Raw genomic sequence first — 21,119 nt, 5'->3', positions numbered from 1 at the left:
AGCAAACCCATATGATCTGGCACTCTATTCAGGCTCAATCAAACTATCAAAGTATCTGAAAGAGCACTATCTGAACCAGAGGCCCTACTAGGACACCATCCACAGAGTTGTAGATTCAGGGCTGGGCTTCTATTGGAGACCTCTGTGTGTAGGCCTACGTGGGGTGGTTTTGGGAGGGGTGTTGTTTGCATTTTTTGGTGTGTCGTTCAGATGCAGGCACTGCACCCTAACGCCTCACTCAGTGCATGACTGTTACCCTAAACGTTATCCCTCCCTCTTAAAAAAAGGTCCAAAATTAGAGTTGACTCTACAGGAATGTTGCCCCTCCTCACTGAGGCTATACGGGTAGAATTCAGAGCAGGGGGGCAGTTTGTTTTGCACGTGCATGTACTTTGTTATGAAAAATGCCAGATAAAATCATGTCTACTAGCAGGTGGTTTGTAGAAGGGACCACGGTGCAGTACAAGGGGGAGAGTTTAGAATAGCTTTTATTTAATGTGTATAACTGGTTTTAAATGAGTTGATAGATAACTGAAAATCTTCCATGTACCCTCCTGCTGAGTGTGTCTGGCTGATATAGAATATAAGAAGTCAGTTAGCTGAATAGTTAATTCTATCATAATGTCAGTTCTGACAAGCCTTACTTCATTATCACATAACAATGGTATATAACCACATGACCATGATGAATAGCTTGTGTGATGACGGTAATAATTGGTGAAAGTCTGATATATACGGAACATTCCAGCTGTAGTACCTGCCCTCTGAAGCTGTTGCAGGCTGAACCCAGACTGTCTGTCAGAAGCTGACTGTTGGTTTAGCCTTGGTCTTTGACACCTGGCTGTTTTCTCAGGTGAAGGTTCACAGTACTGTTCAGAATGCTGGTGTTGGCCAAAGGACAACTTTCTACACAACTACCATCTTGCCAATCTAGGCCTATTTGTAGGCCTATTTCAAATGCTGTAGTTTGTAAAGGTTGGATGTAAAAGGACATATATGGATGTCAGGACAAAGCCTAATTAGCTAGCCTGCTGGTTGATATATCATCAGTAATTAGCTTACTGTACATTTTAGCAATCACGGCTAACTATAGCTGAAAAAGAATCAGGCTAAATGAAAAAGCAATGGACAGAGGCCTATATTGGAAAGGGATATTTTTATCGATGGACGCTCAGCATTACAAAACAAATGTACTGTAGGCTATCTAAGGATCTCAGCATCTCAATACTGTAGGTCGTTATCAATGAAACGTCACAATAAGGTGCAGAGCGTTTGATTTGTCTGTTGGGGGGCAAGGAGGGTAGCCGCACGATATCTCTCAATATTCGCCACCATTAATTGGATATTTGAGTGATCTAAAATATAAGTGAATTATACCTTACAAGTCTGAGAGGTTTAGGTTAATTTCCCGTCCTTTGTGGGCTCTGCTTGTCAAGCAGCAGAAGGGCGCATTTGCCAATGTAAGTCTATTCTGCCCTACAAAGAAAAAAGGCAGCAACTGCTCATTCCGTGGAACTGAGAAAAATTGCTTTTATTTAACTTGGTTAAACAGTAACTTTATGCAGTTACTGCTAACATGACACCCCATTTTCTCCAAAACACAATACAATATAGGCAGGATACTTGTCCACATGATTAAGCATGTATTTAATGTAGCAAAAACGACATTAACTAATTTTTTGACCAAATGAGCAGTTACTGCCTTTTTTGTTTGGTAGGGCAGTATTGTTAGCTGATAATGTTTACTTTGCAAGCTACCAGTAGAAACGTTGTACAGTTGGCTAAACATAGTGGTAAGTAGACCAAATGTACTTTTTTCTCCAACCAACGTAGGCCTACCTAGTGAAGTTAGCTAACATGAACCCTTTTCAACAGCTAGCTACATGCCAAATGGATCGGCTACCCTCACGAATCTGAAAATACATGTGCAATTGATGTTTCTTTATCATGAAGAACATGCAGTTACTTGTTGTTTAACTCTGATAGAGTTAAATGTGGAATAATCTGAAATGTGTAGTTCTGACTATACTCTTCAAGGTGATGATATTAAAACCAAATAGTTATAACATTTATTTAACAATCCCTTAAAAACAGCATGTACAGTAGTTGTCAATGCATAGTGGAGCTGGGTGGCTCCTTGCCCCCCAGCAGGCAAATCAAACGCTCTGAACCTTATTATGACGTTTTACTGATCACAACCTATGGAATCCCATTTGAATAGGATCTCTGGTTACAGGACTCTGATTGGCTGCTGCGTTTCCCACTGTCACCTGCACCTGCAGAAGATGAAAAGTGCTCTGAATTGAATGCACTCTGTTACTGCCAACATCTACTTATGGTTTTGTCCATAAAACAAACAAAACAACATTGCTGATAACTACTGAGTACAAATGTACATACTATGACTGTGATAAGTGGTTGTCTCACCCATAGAATAATTTAATAGGATCTCTATGGTCTCAACTGTCTTAAGATGCATTAACTGTCAATCGCTCTGGATCAGAGAGGCTGCTAAATGTCTACATTTTTTATATATCATTTTAAAAGTCCACTGAACAGAGCTACCTGTCACATGTTTCTCCCACACCTGACATTGGCCGCAGGAAAAATTGGAGAGTTGTCCTGGCCATGCACGCCATGTTTAACTGTTTTAAATGAACTGATCCAGCCTATACTGATAGCAACTCGGGTTCAGTGGACACTGAAAAGGCTGTCTGTTTGTCTCCACAGGGCTCTGATGAAACCATCCGAGTGGTATCCATGGATAAAGACTACCACGTGGAGTGCTATCACTGTGAAGTGGGTAAACATTAAGATACAAATTCTCTTTTCTATTTCCTTGTTGTTTTCCCTATATCCTTGTAGAGACGGGATGTTCTGTGTTGTTGGTGACAAGACTAAATGTTAAAGCTGTCATCTTAGTAAGTATATCCACTATAAAATGCCTCATTATTACTCCACATGAATATGCTTAAATACCAGGGGGTAGATCCTATACCATATGTCATCCTTCTCATCATATCAAGAACTCCATATTTCAGTCATCATTTAGTCTTTTAAAATAAACGGTAGAGAGATTTGGTTATGGGTTCTGAGATTAGTCGTCATAAAGTGTCAGGAGAATAGTCTCACTTCGTATGGTCACATATTCTGGAAAGCTATTTACTGCACACAGATCATAGACAAGGTGGTCCCAGTGCTTAATTATAGTGTTGGTACTAATTGCGAGCTAGGAAGAGGAGCTCAAGCACATGTTAATTTGCTCGTCTGTCTGATTCTCCTCAAGTGCCTCTTCTCCTGACACCCGCCTCAACAGCATTTGATTGACATATGGAGTTCTGAGAGCACTTGAAAACAAACAGCAGTGAGCCGTGTGGAGACGAGAGCTTTTGAGGATCTGTCTCTCTGAATAGCTCCAATGTGGAAGCCAGTTAAACAATTAATAGGAGTGTAGAGAGGACACCCACTGCCCTTCTCATACAGTGTATAGTCTGTGAAGCCTGCTGGGCAATTCAAGAGGATTTAAGAATCCCTTCAAGTTCTTTCGCCTTTGACAAGGTTTTGTTCTCAAAGATGTTTACATTGGAGGATAGAATGGCCCACAATTCACCTTGCTGGCATAGATAGCTATACCTCTGGGATATAGACAAATGTGTATTTTAAACCAGCGTTTTGAATGCAAATTTTGCAGTTCAGATCCCATAGAATCGGATAGATGTAGATGGAATTACAATCACCTTTTGGGGTAATGTTCAAGGGTTGTTCGATTTATTTTATAGGCTTTTCTCTTTTATCTTCCTCATCCCTCTGTGTTGGTCTGTAGGACTGTCAGATGGAGCTGAACGACGAGGAGGGGCACCGCTGCTACCCGCTGGACGGCCACCTCCTCTGCCACGCCTGCCATCTGAAGCACATCGAGCCGGGCTGTGCCTCGCCCACCGCAGCCTCCTACCAGCACCAGTTCTAGTTTTAGGATCTAGTGCATGGTGCCACCAGGTGGCCCTCTGAACTAACTGCCAATAACCAACCACAACCAATCTGCCAAAAGAATCTGTCTATAATGGTTTGAATGATAATGTATGCCTTTACTGTACATCTCTGATGTAAGTGAGGTCTCTGTTAGGGTTAATTGTGCGATTTGTTGATTGATTGATTGATTGCGTGTGTGGGAGTGTGCTTGTAAATTACCTGTTATTATTCTTTATGTAAAAATCAATTTCTCTATTGAAGACATTGTTGGAAAGTGTTGAACTTTCATCTGACACAAATGTTAATAATCTGGAAATAACAAACTTTTTTATTTTAAATATATATATATATATATATATATATATATATATATATATATATATATATATATATATATATATATATTTAAATACCAATGCCAAAGCACAGTTATATTTTAATGACTGATACCAAGACAATTAAGCATGGAATTAAAACAATACAATTTATAGTCTCAATTAGGTGCATTGTGTGTAAATAAATATACATTTCATGTGCTTGTGTAAATATCTTGATCTTCATTTTCCCCTTTGTGTGCCACCAATTTCAGTTGCTCAGTTTGAATCAATGTATTTGTAGATACTGATACAGTAGAAATAGTTTGCATGGCTTAATAGAGAAATTGCCCAGTTTTGTTGTGTCTCTGTGTGTGGGTTATGGTGTGTTTCCATTACATTTATTACTAGAAATACATGAATTGCTCATTTTAGCTAATATGCAGGCAGTGTCTAGAAAGTCAAAGTTAGCAATTTAATACACAAACTGTACATGGTCCTTTATTATTCTATGTCAGTGGGAATCATGTTGTATTAGTATTACATTTCTATTGATAAATGAACCCTGGATGTTCTGTTCCCAACACTGATACCGGGCTAATATTCCTACTGTCCTCTGTCACACACCACTCCTAGAATATACTTTCTATTGCATTATTAACCCAAATATGGCAGTTATGTTATGTTCCGAGTCAACAATGTTTCCAAACTCCCTGCACACAATTACCACCTAAGTAAATAGATAACTAGGTTTATTCTATTCCAATAAACCCCGAATGCCCTGAACCCATTTTGGTTTGCAGTGATAAAAAAGTGACTCTAAATTATTCCGTTTTAGTAGGCTTAGTCTATCATATTTCATGATTTATTATATTTATGCTTGTTTTAAAAAATTCCCATGATCATTAATAATTTGTATTCCAGTTGCTTACTGTATTTAAAAAGGATTTGAGAGATGTCCATATGAAATATATATATAAAAAAGTGCATTGTAATAGCCTGTCAAATTGTCTGTCTCTTCTTCATGAACAAGTAGCCTATATACAACAAAAGCTTTTGCACACCTGTAGTAGGTATATCTTTACACAGGTATTTAGGATAATCCAAATAAATGTAGCCTTAAAGGGGCAATCAGCAGTTGCAACGAAGACAAAGCCCTGCCCACCACTGTTTCAGTAAAAAAATGATGGATTGGGCTGGAGAAATGTCATTCCTATCCTATTCATAGACATAGCTATGGATGCAAAATTCGTTTTTTTCCCCATGTTTTGAGGCTATACAGTGTTTATTCACATTTACTTTTTAAAAAAAACATTGAGTAAAACAAGATTTTATTTTTGGTTCTGATGGGGTACGACAGTTAAACTAAATTTATGAGGCATTTCTAAATGATATTCTTCAATAATCAATGGGTACAGAGCATTAATGTATGGATATAGATACTGCTGATTGTCCCTTTAAGGCTATTAGGACACACAAAAACATATGAATACAAAAGTTTGATCAACTGTAATATGAGCAGTAACATTAGACCAGACAGCGCTGTTTTTTCAACAAACTCGCGGCAGTGCAGAATCAAATATGCAGTAGCCCCTTGGCGAGGAAAAGGTCCGAATCAGAGGATCCGAGTCAGCCAAGAGTCGAACTCAATCAAACAACTCGTGATAGCATCGAAACAAAGAATAATGTCTTCCTTCATCATGACAACAAACAACCTATAGCTTAATGTTCGTAGAATAAAAAGATCAGAGAAGATCCGGAGAGAAAAAAAGAACCGAGCTAGCCAGGAGTCGAACCTAGAATCTTCTGATCCGTAGTCAGACGCGTTATCCATTGCGCCACTAGCCCGCTTATAACTGTAATGGGACTATCGGATTATAAAGTTTTCATGAGTTGATTTAAAGATTCGTACAAAAATAGTACGATTATTAAACGGTAACTTTGATCAACTAATGTATTTGTGTGTGCTATATAATACGTTTCTGCCTGTACTTTATCATAGTTTGCAAATTTACTACGACACTAAATGTCTGACCCTGGACGCGAACTCCGGTCCAGCCATAATATACAATGTGCACATTCATTGACACGTCACTAGGTCAGACCTCCTCTAAAGATGGCGACAGCCTACGAGAAATTCAATCTGTAAGTCTTGAAAATATATATCGTTTTCAGACTTTTATTTTCAGAAGCTAACTACTACAACTTTTTTGAAAAAAATTGCCATATTCTGATGAGAGAAAATTGCCGTAGGTGTACGTCTAGAGCTAGCTAGCAGATGATAAGCTATTTAGCTAACGTTCAACTGCAATTACAGGCTGCAGTCATTCGTATGCGGGATTTGTTTCAGTTTACAGTATTGTAGACAGTTTACAGTTATGTCAATGATGTGTAGTTGTGTTGTCCATAACAGTACTTATCTAGCTATCTGCCTTTCGATTTAATGAGTGGTAGAATGCAATCGATCTTGTTGATGAAGCAGCTAGCTAGCTAAAAAATACAGTTAGTTTAGTTGTTAGCGTTAGTTAGCCCATTGAGCCAGCTAGTATGTGTGAGCTAGCTTGTGGTGACGTTAGCCACTAAGTTGAGCTTTGCCAAATCAAGCCAATGATTTCCCTTTGTATAAGGCGGGATTCACCATGCCAGATGTTCGTCTACCAAGGTCACTGATTTTGTGTCTCCATCCTCTGTGCCCACTCTCCCCCATAGGCACACTACCCCAGAGAAGTTTTACATTGAGGCTTGTGATGACGGCTCCAATGATGTATTGTCCATTGACAGGGTGTCCACAGAAATGATCCTCACCGGTATGTTGAGTAGGCTGTGTTTGTGCGGTCTTATGCTGACCAAAGTCCACTTTATATATTTTTTATTTTATTTAACTAGGCATGTCAGATAATAACATTCTTATTTACAATGATGGCCTACCAAAAGGCCTCCTGTGGGGATGGGATTAAAATTACATTTAATAAAATATAAGACAAAACACATCACGACGAGAGACAACACTACATAGAGAGAGACCTAAGATGACACACAGCATGGTAGCAACACAACATGACAACGACATGGTAGCAGCACAAAAGAGGGTACAAACATTGTTGGGCACAGACAACCGCACAAAGGGCAAGAAGGTAGAGAAAACAATACACCATGCAAAGCAGCCACAACTGTCAGTAAGTGTCCATGATTTGAAGAGATTGAGATAACTGTCCTGTTTGAGTGTTTGTTGCAGCTTGTTCCAGTCGCTAGCTGCAGCAAACTGAAAAGATGAGTGAATGGTGGTTTGTGATCATAAAGGCAATGAAAAAATGATGTGGGTCAGTTGGTAGATCACTGTACTTGCAACAGCAGAGTTATAGGTTTGATCAGTAAAAAAAAAAGTGATTATTTGTCTCTGTCCCTCTAGTGAGGAAGGACATTCCTCCCCATGCGGTCACCAGGCCAATATGTGGGATTATGGGAACTATCCGTCTGGTGGCAGGTAGGTTCAATCTTGCACTCTTTCAACGTGAGTCAGTTCAGACTCTCCAGTAAAATATCCATTGAGAAGACTTTACCTGTGTATTACACACAAATGTTCTCAACAGAGTGAGTGTTTACTTTAGCGACACCTGTGCCCCTCTGCCTACCCTCCCCAGGCACGTACCTCATCGTTATCACAAAGAAGAAGAAGGTGGGTGACCTGTTGGGCCATGCCGTGTGGAAGGCTATGGACTTTGACGTTATCTCTTACAAGAAGACTGTGCTGCACCTGACAGACAACCAGGTAGGGAGGTGTGAGTTGGGGCCCCAGTGCCAGCCCACAAGCACCCAAGCTCAACATGACTGTGGATGTTTCAGGCCAAGAAGAGAGCCTTTCACAATGATTCCTTGTTAATGACAGTGGGTTGTTTTGATGTGGATGTTGACCAGTCAAAAACCCTAGCCTGATACTCTGGGTTATTTGCTAGCTGCAGAAGTCACTTTCCTTCACTACTGTATGTGACCAATACGAAAGCAGCATATTGGACAGAGAATGCTAGGCATCTGCTCTGACATAGATGCCCTGTGTTGAATTGGCTATGGAGCCGGTCAACGACAGACAGTGTGTCTGTAGACAGTCGAGTGTATGTGAAGGGCAAAGCTTTCTATCAGTCAGAGAAAGAGACCCCTTCTCACAGACAGAACAAGTACTGCTTTAAGACGGTATCATGTAGCTGTTACAAGAACACTCTGTTCTGTCCCCAAGTCTAGACAAGTGTTTCTCTATTAGTGGGCATCTCTATGTTGGCTTCTAGTTGAATTATTGTTGGAGGATATGTTATTTATAGTATATATTTATACTATATCAGTTTAGATTCCTTGTATATATTATTTTAGAAATATAGTGGTCATCCGATACTTTCTCACCACTGTTCCACCTAACTTCTGTTTTGCTTTCCTTCTTCAACCTGCCTCCTGACCTCTCACCTTTGACCTCTGTGCTGTCCTTGTTCAACCTGCCTCCTGACCCATCTTTGACCTCTGACCCCATCAGATGCAGGACAACAAAGCCTTCCTCTCCATGATCAACAGTGTTCTGCTCACAGACGGCTTCTACTTTGCTACAGACTACGACCTGACCCACACTCTGCAGAGACTTGCCAACACCAGCCCTGAGTTCCAGGAGATGAGCCTGCTGGAAAGGGTGAGAGAATGGAGATATATATATATATATATATATATATATATATATATATATATATATATATATTACAGTTGAAGTTGGAAGTTTACATACACCTTACCCAAATACATTTAAACTCAGTTTTTCACAATTCCTGACATCTAATCCTAGTGAAAATTCCCTGTCTTAGGTCAGTTAGGATCACCACTTTATTTTAAGAATGTGAAATGTCAGAATAATAGAGAGAATGATTTATTTCAGCTTTTATTTCTTTCATCACATTCCCAGTGGATCAGAAGTTTACATACACTAATTTGGTAGCATTGCCTTTAAATTGTTTAACTTGGGTCAAACATTTCGAGTAGCCTTCCACAAGCTTCCCACAATAAGTTGGGTGAATTTTGGCCCATTCCTCCTGACAGAGCTGGTGTAACTGAGTCAGGTTTGTAGGCTTCCTTGCCAGCACATGCTTTTTCAGTTGTGCCCACATATTTTCTAAGGGATTGAGGTCGGGGCTTTGTGATGGCCACTCCAATACCTTGACTTTGTTGTCCTTAAGCCATTTTGCCACAACTTTGGAAGTATGCTTGGGGTCATTGTCCATTTGGAAGACCCATTTGCGACCAAGCTTTAACTTCCTGACAGATGTCTTGAGATGTTGCTTCAATATCCACATAATTTTCCTAACTCATGATGCCATCTATTTTGTGAAGTGCACCAGTCCCTCCTGCCAGTCCCGGCTTGCAAGCCTCCCCCTTTTTCCTCCAAACATAACGATGATCATTATGGCCAAACAGTTCTAATTTGTTTCATTAGAGCAGAGGACATTTCTCCAAAAAGTACGATCTTTGTCCCCATGTGCAGTTGCAAACCGTAGTCTGGCTTTTTTATGGCGGTTTTGGAGCAGTGGCTTCTTCCTTGCTGAGCGGCGATTCCGGTTATGTCGATATAGGACTCGTTTTACTGTGGATATAGGCACTTTTGTACCTGTTTCCTCCAGCATCTTCACAAGGTCCTTTGCTGTTGTTCTGGGATTGATTTGCACTTTTCGCACCAAAGTACGTTCATCAGAACGCGCCTCCTTCCTGAGCGGTATGACGGCTGCGTGGTCCCATGGTGTTTATACTTGCGTACTATTGTTTGTACAGATGAACGTGGTACCTTCAGGCGTTTGGAAATTGCTCCCAAGGATGAACCAGACTTGTCGAGGTCTATTTCTTTTGATTTTTCCCATGATGTCAAGCAAAGGCACGGAGTTTGAAAGGTAGGCCTTGAAATACATCCACAGGTACACCTCCAGTTGACTCAAATTATGTCAATTACCCTATCAGAAGCTTCTAAAGCCATGACATCACTTTCTGGAATTTTCCAAGCTGTTTAAAGGCACAGTCAACTTGGTGTATGTAAACTTCTGACCCACTGGAATTGTGATACAGTGAAATAATCTGTCTGTAAACAATTGTTGGAAAATGTACTTGTCATGCACAAAGTAGATGTCCTACCCGACTTTCCAAAACTAGTTTGTTAACAAGAAATGTATAGAGTGGTTGAAAAACGAGTTTTAATGACTCCAACCTAAGTGTATGTAAACTTCCGACTTCAACTGTATGAGGGAGGAAAATAATGTAAAAACATGTTTCCAATTGGAGATACATTCATGAAAACACGAGTAATGTGTTTGTGCTTGTGTTTTATACAGGTGCAGATATTTCCTATGCAGGGCATGTGGAAACAAGTTGAATGGTATGATAAAGATGTGTTTTCTTGCCCTCGTTTTTAGGCAGATCAACGGTTTGTGTGGAATGGTCACCTGTTGAGAGAATTCATGCCACAGCCAGAGGTAAGGACAGAACTGACATGTTAACCACTTGTGGTAAATATAAAATGAATACGCTCCAGTAAAGATCTTATGATCTTTCTAAACTGCATTGTCTCTTTTCTTCTCTTGACAGCTGCACAGGTTTGCTTACCCAGTTGTCCACGGCTGTATCCTTTCATGCTTTTTTTATGTTACAAACTCCGGATGAAGACTTTTCCCTCCTTTTCAATTCTCATAAACAGGAAGACCTCATTACCACCTCCTGTAAGACAACAGATATTACCCATGTGAGAGATGTCATTCACGGGGCGGTTGTTTACAGTGACTGAACTGTTAAACAGCATTGCAGTTTAAACCCTGTAATCTGTCATTGGTTGGAAATCTACCCTCTGTGATGGGAACACACTAGATCACATGGTCATTTTTACGTTCATATTTTGCATGGGGTTTAGCAGTCTGAGTGACAGGTTGTAAAGCCCATTACTCTGGATTAGTCTTGTCATTCTTTTCCCTGAGGAACTTAAACTGTTTGACAGCCCATGAATATCAATAAAGTTAACTTGCGGTTTGCTCCTTTAGCCTTAAGGGGGAGCTAGAGATTCATAAAGGTGGCATTATAATTGGGAAATTAGGGATATTGTATTCACAGACAATGGAAAGTGGATCCATTGACCTATGATGGAGCCCACATTTCTAAGCATCACAACAGTCCCAACTCAAACATTTTCTGAGAAGGAGGTAGAGAAAGGTTGAATTCAGGAGGTAAAGTTAGGCTTTAAAGGTTAAGACCGTGTTGTCCCTAACCATGTGTTGTCCAGTCATCATTATGAAGTCCTGCTGCATCAATGGGAAGATCTTTGACTGGAACATCATCTCCAGGCGGAGCTGCTTCAGGGCTGGAGTACGTTACTACGTCAGAGGTGACTGACTCCAAATCCACCAGCACGTCTAACTGGAGCTTTCTGACTAAAGCAGGGATGATAGACAATCTTTTCCACAGTGGACGCTGTGGGTGCAGGGGTTTTTGTTCCAGCCAAACAGTAATATATACAGTACCAGTCAAAAGTTTGGACACGTCTACAATTTCAAGGGTTTTTCTATTTTGTAGAATAATAGTGAAGACATCAAAACTATGAAATAACACATGGAATCATGTAGTAACCCTTTGCCTTGATGACAGCTTTGCACACTCTTGGCGTTCTCTCAACCAGCTTTTCCAACAGTCTTGAAGGAGTTCCCACATATGCTGAGCACTTGTTGGCTGCTTTTCCTTCACTCTGCGGTCCAACTCATCTCAATTGGGTTGAGGTCGGGTGATTGTAGAGGCCAGGTCATCTGATGCAGCACTCCATCACTCTCCTTCTTGGTCGAATAGCCTTTACACAGCCTGGAGGTGTGTTGGGTCATTGTCCTGTTGGAAAACAAATGATAGTCCCGCTAACCGCAAACCAGATGGGATGGCATATTGCTGCAGAATGCTGTGGTAGCCATGCTGGTTAAGTGTGCCTTGAATACTAAATAAATCACAGACGGTGTCACCAGCAAAGCACCATCACACCTCCTCCATGCTTCACGGTGGGAACCACGCATGCGGAGATCATCCGTTCACCAACTCTGCGTCTCACAAAGACACAGCGGTTGGAACCAAAAATCTAAAATTTGGACTCATCAGACCAAAGGACAGATTTCCACCGGTCTAATGTCCATTGCTTGTGTTTCTTGGCTCAAGCATGTCTCCTTATTGATGTATTTTAGTAGTGGTTTCTTTGCAGCAATTTGACCATGAAGGCCTGATTCACGCGGTGTCCTCTGAACAGTTTATTTTGAGATGTGTCTGTTACTTGAACTCTTAGTATTTATTTGGGCTGCAATTTCTGAGGCTGGTAACTCTGATGAACTTATCCTCTGCAGCTGAGGTAACTCTGGGTCTTCCTTACCTTCCTTATTTTCCTTACCTGTGGCGGTCCTCATGAGAGCCAGTTTCATCATAGTGACTGCACAAAGTTCTTGAAATTTTCCGTATTGACTGCCCTTCATGTCTTAAAGTAATGATGGACTGTCATTTCTCTTTGCTTAACTGAGCTGTTCTTGCCATAATATGGACATGGTCTTTTACCAAATAGGGCTATCTTCTGTATACCACCCCTACTTTGTCACAACAACTGATTGGCTCAAACGCTTTAAGAAGGAAAGAAATTCCGCAAATTAACTTTCAACAAGGCACACCTGTTAATTAAAATGCATTCCAGGTGACTACCTCATGAAGCTGGTTGAGAGAATGACAAGGCTGTGCAAAGCTGTCATCAAAGTACATTTTTTGTTTGCAGGGATGTTCTGAACGTTTTACTATGGTTCCCTGAAAGTTTTCCTGTTGGGTTTTTATTAACGTTCTGAGCAAATATTTCAATAGGACTTTTAACACTGCTATCTTAGTTTGGGTTAACTGTTTTGCGCAATGATGCGACACATGGAAATTCATATGCTTAGGCATTAATCATTCAAACTTTATTTTTATTTTTATTGTGGCATGGCGTAGGTGAGATTTTAACCTATGCTCTTCTGTTCTCGATCCATGGAATTAGTCCACTGCGCCACCAGGATGGAGCTAGCATGCCATATATTTTTCTAACAAATACAAAATTGTTCATTTTAGTTTAGAGTTTTTTTCCCAATGTCAAACCACTTGGAGAACGTTCCTAGAACATTACAAACATTGAAAGTCAATGTAACCATGTTTGAACTTTTAGTAAATGTTCTGTTAAGGTAATGAAATAGCAAGTAAGTAACATTATTATATTTTTATTTTTTTGTCGTTCCTTAAATGTGCTGAGAATGTTCCAAAGCTATGAACTATCCTGGACCTTTCCCAGATAGTTGTGGGAAGATTATTTGCTAAATAACCATAGGACAACCACACTCTCACTAAGCTCTAAGAAACATATGGTTCTCAGAATGTTATATGCTAGCTGGGTCTTCAATCAATATTTTGATTAGTGGAATCAGGTGTTTTACAGCTGGGTTGTAACAAAACCCTGCACACACACCAGCCCTTTGCAGATAATATTGGCCTGTCCACTTCTTTATATTTTTACTGTCAAACACTCCTCACTCTGAGACGGATCATTACATAATGTCTATTTGGTCCACCAGGCATTGACTCCGAGGGTCATGCAGCTAACTTTGTGGAGACAGAGCAGATTGTCCAGTACAGTGGGGGCAAGGCCTCATTCGTTCAGACCCGAGGCTCCATCCCCTTCTACTGGTCCCAAAGACCCAACCTCAAGTACAAACCAAAACCTCAGATCAGCAAAACCATCGACCATGTAAGCTACCTGTTACAATATTTATATCATTTTTAAAATGTAATGTTCAAATGTAAAAACATTTTAATGTACAGTAGTAGTCATTTAAATACAGTAAAGGTATGTGATATTGAGTATTACTATACTGAGTCAAGTCTTTCTGACCTTTATTGTCCTGTCCTGCTTTCACAGCTGGATGGCTTCCAAAGGCATTTTGACTCGCAGATCATCATTTATGGAAAGCAAGTGATTTTAAATCTGATTGACCAGAAAGGCTCAGAGAAACAATTGGAACAGGCCTTCGACAAAATGGTGTCCAGCTTGGGCAACGGCATGGTCAAGTAAGCCCTATAGCTTTTCCCCATCATTCATTCTGATCCCACTACGGCCATCTTCTTCTAACGTCATTCATGTCATTTTTTTTTTAGAGGTGAACATTCTGTCTAAAGCCATGGAACTCCAAATAAATGAAATGATGTAATTGGATTTGACCTAACTTTTCTCCCTGTACCATGCACCTCTAGGTACATAGCGTTTGACTTCCACAAGGAATGCAGTCGGATGAGGTGGCATCGCCTGCAGATCTTAGTCGATATGGTGACAGAGATGCAGGATGAGTATGGGTAAGTATTTAGTCTGCATGGCCGGTGAGATGAGTTTGTGTACTTTGTGTTCATCTCTGTCTGTGGTTTGCTGATTTGTTTTGTGACAAATGTTATTGTAAAATCAAATAGGAATCAAATTGTTTGATTGGTTGGTCAGGTACTTCCTGGTTGATGTGGATGGGAACGTTCTGGTGCAACAGGAAGGGATGTTCCGCAGTAACTGCATGGACTGTCTGGACCGTACCAACGTCATCCAGAGTCTGCTGGCACGACGCTCACTGCAGTCACAGCTGGAGGTGGGAACCACCAACCAGACACGCCCACACGGACTAGACATGTCCAATATATAGACACTCCCACTAGTTCTACACACTCCTACCACATCCATCTAGACCACAGGTGTCAAACTCATTCCACGGAGGGCCAAGTGGCAGCGGGTTCTCTCCTCCCTTGTACTTGATTGATGAATTAAGGTCACTAATTAGTAATGAACTCCCACACCTGGTTGTCTAGGTCTTAATTGAAAGGAAAAACCAAAAACCAGCAGACACTAGGCCCTCCATGGAATGAGTTTGACATCCCTGATCTATATACTTTCACCACATCTAGACTTACTCTCTGTGTCTTTGACATAAGGAGCAATGTCATGTTCCTCTCTGTTCCACCTTAGGAGTTTTAGTTTTACTGTTCAATAAAGGTGTAGACCTAGCCTCCCCTTTTACATTTTGTAAAATCAATGGTAAAAATCTTAATGGCAAACTACATTTTATGAGGAGCTCTTCCATTTTGACCTAACATAGACCTTTTGACTTGACAAAGTCAAATGTTTCACAACTTATACTACTTTGACTCACTTGACCCATATTTGCAAATGAGCAACAAACAGACAAAACAGAGACTGGAAAACCCAAACTCTATGTTGAAGGCCTCTGACTAAAGCTGTTGTCTCTGTGGACTTTGACTGTGGGCTGTTTAGTTATCTGACCCAATGTGGACTGTAAAAAGGTCAGGTCTCATCTCACCCAGGTACAATAAATACTTCAGGTACCATTGTGTTTTTTATTAAACTGTTTTAGCACTGTGGGTTAAACTGTCATTGAAACATGTATTAATAGTGTAGTAGTTAGGCTGCTGGTTGACCCACAGGGTGATGAAGGTGAAGTTGCATCAAGGTCTTTTGGGTGAACAACAGTGCTGAATCTGATGGCGACCATCTTGGTTCCACCTTGCCCCCTGTAGTCAGGCCACTGCAGTATCTCACCACACATCTTTGTTTATCTGCAGCGACTGGGAGTTCTCCACATGGGCCAGAGGATTGAAGATCAGGCCGACTTCGAGAAGATCTACAAAAATGGTGATCCTCAGCTGAAATCTGCACATTTTCCTACCCCTCTGCCACAACGAGCACAGCATTGTCTTCCTTATGAGACTATTCCAACACTATGGTTTAACATGATTGAAATCCTCCCCTTTTTCCACTGACTAAATCTTTTTTTGTTTTCTATTTCTTCCTCTCCCTCTCACCCTTGCTCGCTGCAGCGTGGGCAGACAATGCCAATGCGTGTGCCAAGCAGTATGCTGGCACAGGGGCCTTGAAGACAGACTTCACAAGGTGAGGGAGAAGGCTCACGTGTTTCTTGCTAATCTGGGGATTAGCAAACTAAGGTACAGGACTGGCTCTTCATAGAAACGCACTCCATTTCATCAGGAAATCACTGAGTTCACCTGGCTGTAGGAGGATATGGATTCCAATAGAACTTGTCCATTATACAATGACAGAGAACTAGTTGTCTTTCTGCTGGCACAGTACCATCCCACTGTCAGTCACACCCCACTGTCAGTCACACCCCACACACCCATGAAGTTAACTAGTTGTCGTTCTGCTGGCACAGTACCATCCCACTGTCAGTCACACCCCACACACCCATGAAATTAACTAGTTGTCGTTCTGCTGGCACAGTACCATCCCACTGTCAGTCACACCCCACACACCCATGAAGTTAACTAGTTGTCGTTCTGCTGGCACAGTACCATCCCACTGTCAGTCACACCCCGCAGCACACCCACCCCCTGAAATTAACTAGTTGTCGTTCTGCTGGCACAGTACCATCCCACTGTCAGTCACACCCCACACACCCATGAAATTAACTAGTTGTCTTTCTGCTGGCACAGTACCATCCCACTGTCAGTCACATCCCACTGTCAGTCACACCCCACACACCCATGAAGTTAACTAGTTGTCTTTCTGCTGGCACAGTACCATCCCACTGTCAGTCACACCCCACACCCATGAAGTTGGCCATGCATTATTGGCTATGAACTACATCAAAACATCATACTGGTTTTGCTGATGAGTATTGATTGGACTGGTGCCTTAAGAACAGGGAGGAGTAGGATGTTTTCCTTGTGGCCTTTGTGATAACCAGGAAGACAACTCTGAGTAAGAGTGTGCTCAGGAAAGGGTGGAGGATGACGATGATGATTATTTGTGGTATGTGTGAGAGATGATTATGACAGGGATGACTGAAGCGTTGCTCATGTCTCAGAACAGGGAAGAGGACACAATGGGGGCTGGTGATGGACGGCTGGAACTCCATGATCAGATACTACAAGAACAACTTCTCAGACGGCTTCAGACAGGTCTGTGTCTAGTGTGCGTGTGCGGCAGTTATTAGTCATGTTTTTGTAAATCCTTGACGTGTGTGTGGTAACTGATAATTGAGACATCTCTCCTGATCATCAGGACTCTATTGATCTGTTCCTGGGTAACTATGCCATTGACGAGGCAGACATGACCACACCCCTTCACGAGACCAAAGACTGGAAGTTCCTCACGGTGAGATCTGATTGGCTAGGCTTGATCAGTGCTATGTATACTGATTGGCTACAATATGTGTTGGTTTCAGTCACAGGCGTAGATTGAGATTCCGTTATCTTATTTAACTCCTGTTTCCCCTCTCCCCCTCTAGTTGCCCATTATCATGGTTGTGGCATTCTCCATGTGTATCATCTGCCTCCTCATGGCTGGTAAGACAGCAGTGGAATCCCTTGTCAATTCTGCATTGAATCCTAATAAGGGCATGGAATTTGTTTGAAAATTCTAGTTACACCTGCACCGATCTCAAGTTAGGATTTGGTCCATAAACACATTTTGCAGTACTTCATTTTACAATACTGTTTCCACTTGTACTAAACTGGTATTGACTAGGCAAGTATGTGCTATCAATGGGTACTTTTTCGGTACTTAGTTATTACCCGTAGTGACCCTCTGTGTCCCCCTCAGGTGACACGTGGACGGAGACCCTGGCGTATGTGCTGTTCTGGGGCACAGCTAGCTTCGTGACGGCCGGCGTCATCCTCTTCAACGGTCGGGAGTTTGTAGATGCGCCCAAGCTGGTCCAGAAGGAGAAGATGGACTGAATGTGTGCGTGTGGAAAGCAGCTACGCCCCACAGACTTCTCCTCTTCCACTTCATCCCACTCTTCTTCATCATCGTACCCTCAGCATCAGAGGGCCTGGAGCCTGTACTGATTACTGAGCAAAAGGCATGAGGAAGAGGAGGAGGAGAGTGAGGGTGGGGTGAGAGAAAGGCCAGGTGTATGATATAGGGCTATGAAGCATACAGGGACTCGCTCTGCACTGGCCTGCTGCTGTCCACACCACTAAGCACATTGTTTGGGCTGGGGCTGCCCTACCCTTGTTCATAGACTGACTGTATAAGCTGAAAACTGTCTGATTTTATGATACAATACCCCACTACGGTAACACAGTTACCCCTCTGCACGGAATGCATATGAACGGACACTGGCACTGCTGTTGTTGCCATAGCAACTTTGACACGGGAACTACTTTAAAAAAAAATCTAGCCTTTTTTGTTGTTTTTTTGTTGATTTGTCGCCTTCTAGCTACATCATGTCATATTTGCTCTGTTGGTTGCCATATTGTTTCAGTATCATTGCCCCTGAAGGGTTGACCTGAACATGGTGTCTTAGTGTGATAGCCACTGGCACCCAATAGGTCAGCTGTCTGACGGCCCAGCCCAAGCCATGATCCCAAAACTAGCTCACCAATAGTCATGGAGAGAATGTGCTAGCTGGCCAATAGGCAGGAAGAGAATGTGCTAGCTGGCCAGTGATTGGGAAGAGAATGTTCTAGCTGGCCAACAGTCAGATAGAGAATGTGCTAGCTGGCCAATGGTTGTTGAGGAAATGTTCTAGCTGGCCAATAGTTGGGGAGAGAATGGGCTGAACTGTTTCAATAGGGAACTTTAGTTATGGTGTCCCACCACCGTTAATGTCATTGTAACTGGCCATACTATTCTCAATCACTGCACTTCTGAGTGCACAGACAGACCCTCCATGGGTTTCACATGAGGATTCCTCTGAGATGTGACGAGAGGAATGTTTGTCTGTCTGACTGTCTAGTCTTCCTAGGTATGGAAAGCTTCATGAAACAGCTGGAAAGACAAATCCTCATTAGTTTCTGACAACTAAAAGGTGTGAGAGAGCATCAAACTATATACTATAGTGAGTAGGATCTGTCTTTGACCAGTAGACTTGGAGGCCCAGACCTAGGCTAATAATGAAGCATGGATTTAAAGGTCCAATGCAGCCATTTTTTATCTCAATATCAAATCATTTCTGGGTAACAACTAAGTACCTTACTGTTATTGTTTTCAATTAAAATGGTTGAAAATAAAATAATTGTCTGGGAATGGTTTTGGGGGAGGGGGAAGCTGAGCTTGCTGTTATTGGCAGAGAGGTTTGGAAATTTTTCTTATTCATCTATTAACTCATTTTTACTGTCTGGTGATGTCACCAGGCAGGTCAAAACTCCATCCCACCAAAACAGGCTGAAATTTCAGGCGGTCTTTTCAAACACTAGAAGATCATTATAATTTCACAGTATTATTCCAACCTGGAAATATATATTAAACACGGAAAATATAGTTTTGGACTGAACTGGGCATTTAAACGAACCAAAGTCTCATGGGGCATTGAGGATTTTAAATGCCACTTGTCCCCTAAGACGATTTCTTTGTTTTAGTGTATCTCTGGGTGGGAATGTGAACTGTTGCTCTCTCTTACACAATCTTTCTCTATATTATTCAACCTTTGATTATTGGCTGTTCTGTAGCACTAGCCCCAAGTCAAATTATGCTGCCTTACCACAGGTCATTATAAGAGACAGGGTGTTTAGTAGCAGGATTGGGGCCAATTCCATATAAATTCAATTCAGGAAGTAAAATCCAATTCACAATTGTATTCTCATTGAAAAGCATTGAGAACATGTTTAATTGGAATGGGAATTTCAGTTTACTTCCTGAATTGAAATTAAATTGAGCCCAAACCTGGTGTATAGTGTACGTAATCATTACAGGATCACACTTATCTTACCTGCTGTCAGAGTGCTGCCACCTGCTGATCTGAGAATGTTAAAGTATGTAATATTAAATTGATTATATTGCCGCTTATGTGTCTTTCCACTTCAACTGTAGTGGTACAAAATGACAATGAGATAGAGTACGTATGTCCTATAACTTTAAATGTAGTGGTCCAATAATACATTGGTGTATGGCTACTATGATAATGCATATTCCAGTTATTATGCTTCTCAAAGCTACATATTGAAATGGATCACTTGCTGTAGCGGTACACATTGGATGCCATGCAAATGGACAACAGTACATTCCGCTGTGCATTATCAGCCATAAGCCTATCAAATTCAAGAATCAGACAGGATAGTGTCTCTTGCTGATCTGTGTTTTTAAACAGATGATTTAGGTGCCATGTAAACCCAGATACAATTTAATGTAATGACAAAGCATTGTATGCTTGTAAGAATGATGTGCTATTTAAGCTGAGTAATGTTTGAGCGGTTTTAGACATATTTTTGGTTTGACTGCTTTACCAATGAAAATGGGTTGCTACTGTTGGCTCAATGCAGTAATAAGAAAACAAGCTGGACCAGTTTTAATTGTTTTATAGGCCTATATTATTGTCACTTGTTTTGTTTATCAGAGGATTTATTTTGGGGGTGTTATTTTCCAGGATTTTAATTTGTTATTGTTTTTTTGTCACTTAAAACATGGTGTCCAAGAATGTGTAATAAATGTGTCATCAGTTATTCTGTTCCATTTCCTAATATTGTTCTATAGAAATTGTTAGGCTACATTTTGTGTAAAATATCTATTGTCCATAGTGTTTTCTGGTTTAGTTAAGTTTTAAGTGACAATATGGAGCATACTATTGGTACCGTAATAAGAAGCAATGTCCTTCCTTATTTCCTTTAGGGGGTAGTTTATGAATGTGTGTAGCAGTCCATTTTAGCAAGTGTATTCTTTATTAGACAATGGTTAATCATTGTCTGATTTATTTTCAGAAAACAACTGAACTGCCCGTAACTATTTTCTTGGCAGTTTTTCCGTAGGTGGCATAGTGCCACAAAGCGGTACCCACCCTT

The 21,119-nt window shown here is 41.1% G+C and overlaps 2 protein-coding genes and 1 non-coding gene across 3 annotated transcripts in view; 2 read left to right on the top strand and 1 right to left on the bottom strand.

Annotated features, from left to right (window-relative positions):
* LOC106579350 (LIM domain-containing protein 1) overlaps nucleotides 1-5,283 on the top strand; it is a 38,720-nt gene extending 33,437 nt beyond the window's left edge. Inside the window, exons 7-8 of the mRNA XM_014159196.3 lie at nucleotides 2,731-2,799; nucleotides 3,824-5,283. Coding sequence (XP_014014671.1) covers nucleotides 2,731-2,799; nucleotides 3,824-3,967 — 213 coding nt within the window. The 3' untranslated portion in view covers nucleotides 3,968-5,283. The remainder of the gene's footprint in view (nucleotides 1-2,730; nucleotides 2,800-3,823) is intronic.
* A 775-nt stretch (nucleotides 5,284-6,058) lies between these two features.
* On the bottom strand, nucleotides 6,059-6,131 carry trnar-acg (transfer RNA arginine (anticodon ACG)). Its single transcript has one exon. It is a non-coding gene; the product is annotated as a tRNA-Arg (tRNA).
* Nucleotides 6,132-6,276: 145 nt separating this feature from the next.
* On the top strand, nucleotides 6,277-20,783 carry LOC106579366 (phosphatidylinositol-3-phosphatase SAC1-B). Its single transcript, XM_014159208.3, has 18 exons — nucleotides 6,277-6,428; nucleotides 6,993-7,090; nucleotides 7,693-7,767; nucleotides 7,925-8,052; nucleotides 8,803-8,952; nucleotides 10,712-10,771; nucleotides 10,884-10,917; nucleotides 11,569-11,670; nucleotides 13,901-14,073; nucleotides 14,245-14,393; nucleotides 14,577-14,675; nucleotides 14,815-14,953; nucleotides 15,942-16,011; nucleotides 16,197-16,269; nucleotides 17,204-17,297; nucleotides 17,401-17,493; nucleotides 17,627-17,684; nucleotides 17,941-20,783. The coding sequence occupies exons 1-18, from the start codon at nucleotides 6,400-6,402 to the stop codon at nucleotides 18,075-18,077; spliced, it is 1,761 nt and encodes a 586-aa protein (XP_014014683.1). The 5' UTR covers nucleotides 6,277-6,399; the 3' UTR covers nucleotides 18,078-20,783.
* The last annotated feature ends 336 nt before the right edge of the window (nucleotides 20,784-21,119 follow it).

Source organism: Salmo salar, chromosome 02, assembly GCF_965601325.2.
Source record: "Salmo salar chromosome 02, fSalSal1, whole genome shotgun sequence".
In the NCBI taxonomy this organism is placed as follows: domain Eukaryota; kingdom Metazoa; phylum Chordata; class Actinopteri; order Salmoniformes; family Salmonidae; genus Salmo; species Salmo salar.
The sequence above is the reverse complement of the archived record's forward strand: the minus strand, read 5'-3'. Positions and strand labels throughout refer to the sequence as shown.

Excerpts from the sequence above, each read along its gene's own strand:
- LOC106579366 (XM_014159208.3), top strand. The coding sequence starts at position 6,400 with ATGGCGACAGCCTACGAGAAATTCAATCT. Across the intron at positions 16,012-16,196 it reads CGAGAAGATCTACAAAAATG|CGTGGGCAGACAATGCCAAT; the intron begins GTGATCCTCAGC and ends TGCTCGCTGCAG. Across the intron at positions 17,298-17,400 it reads TCTCAGACGGCTTCAGACAG|GACTCTATTGATCTGTTCCT; the intron begins GTCTGTGTCTAG and ends CCTGATCATCAG.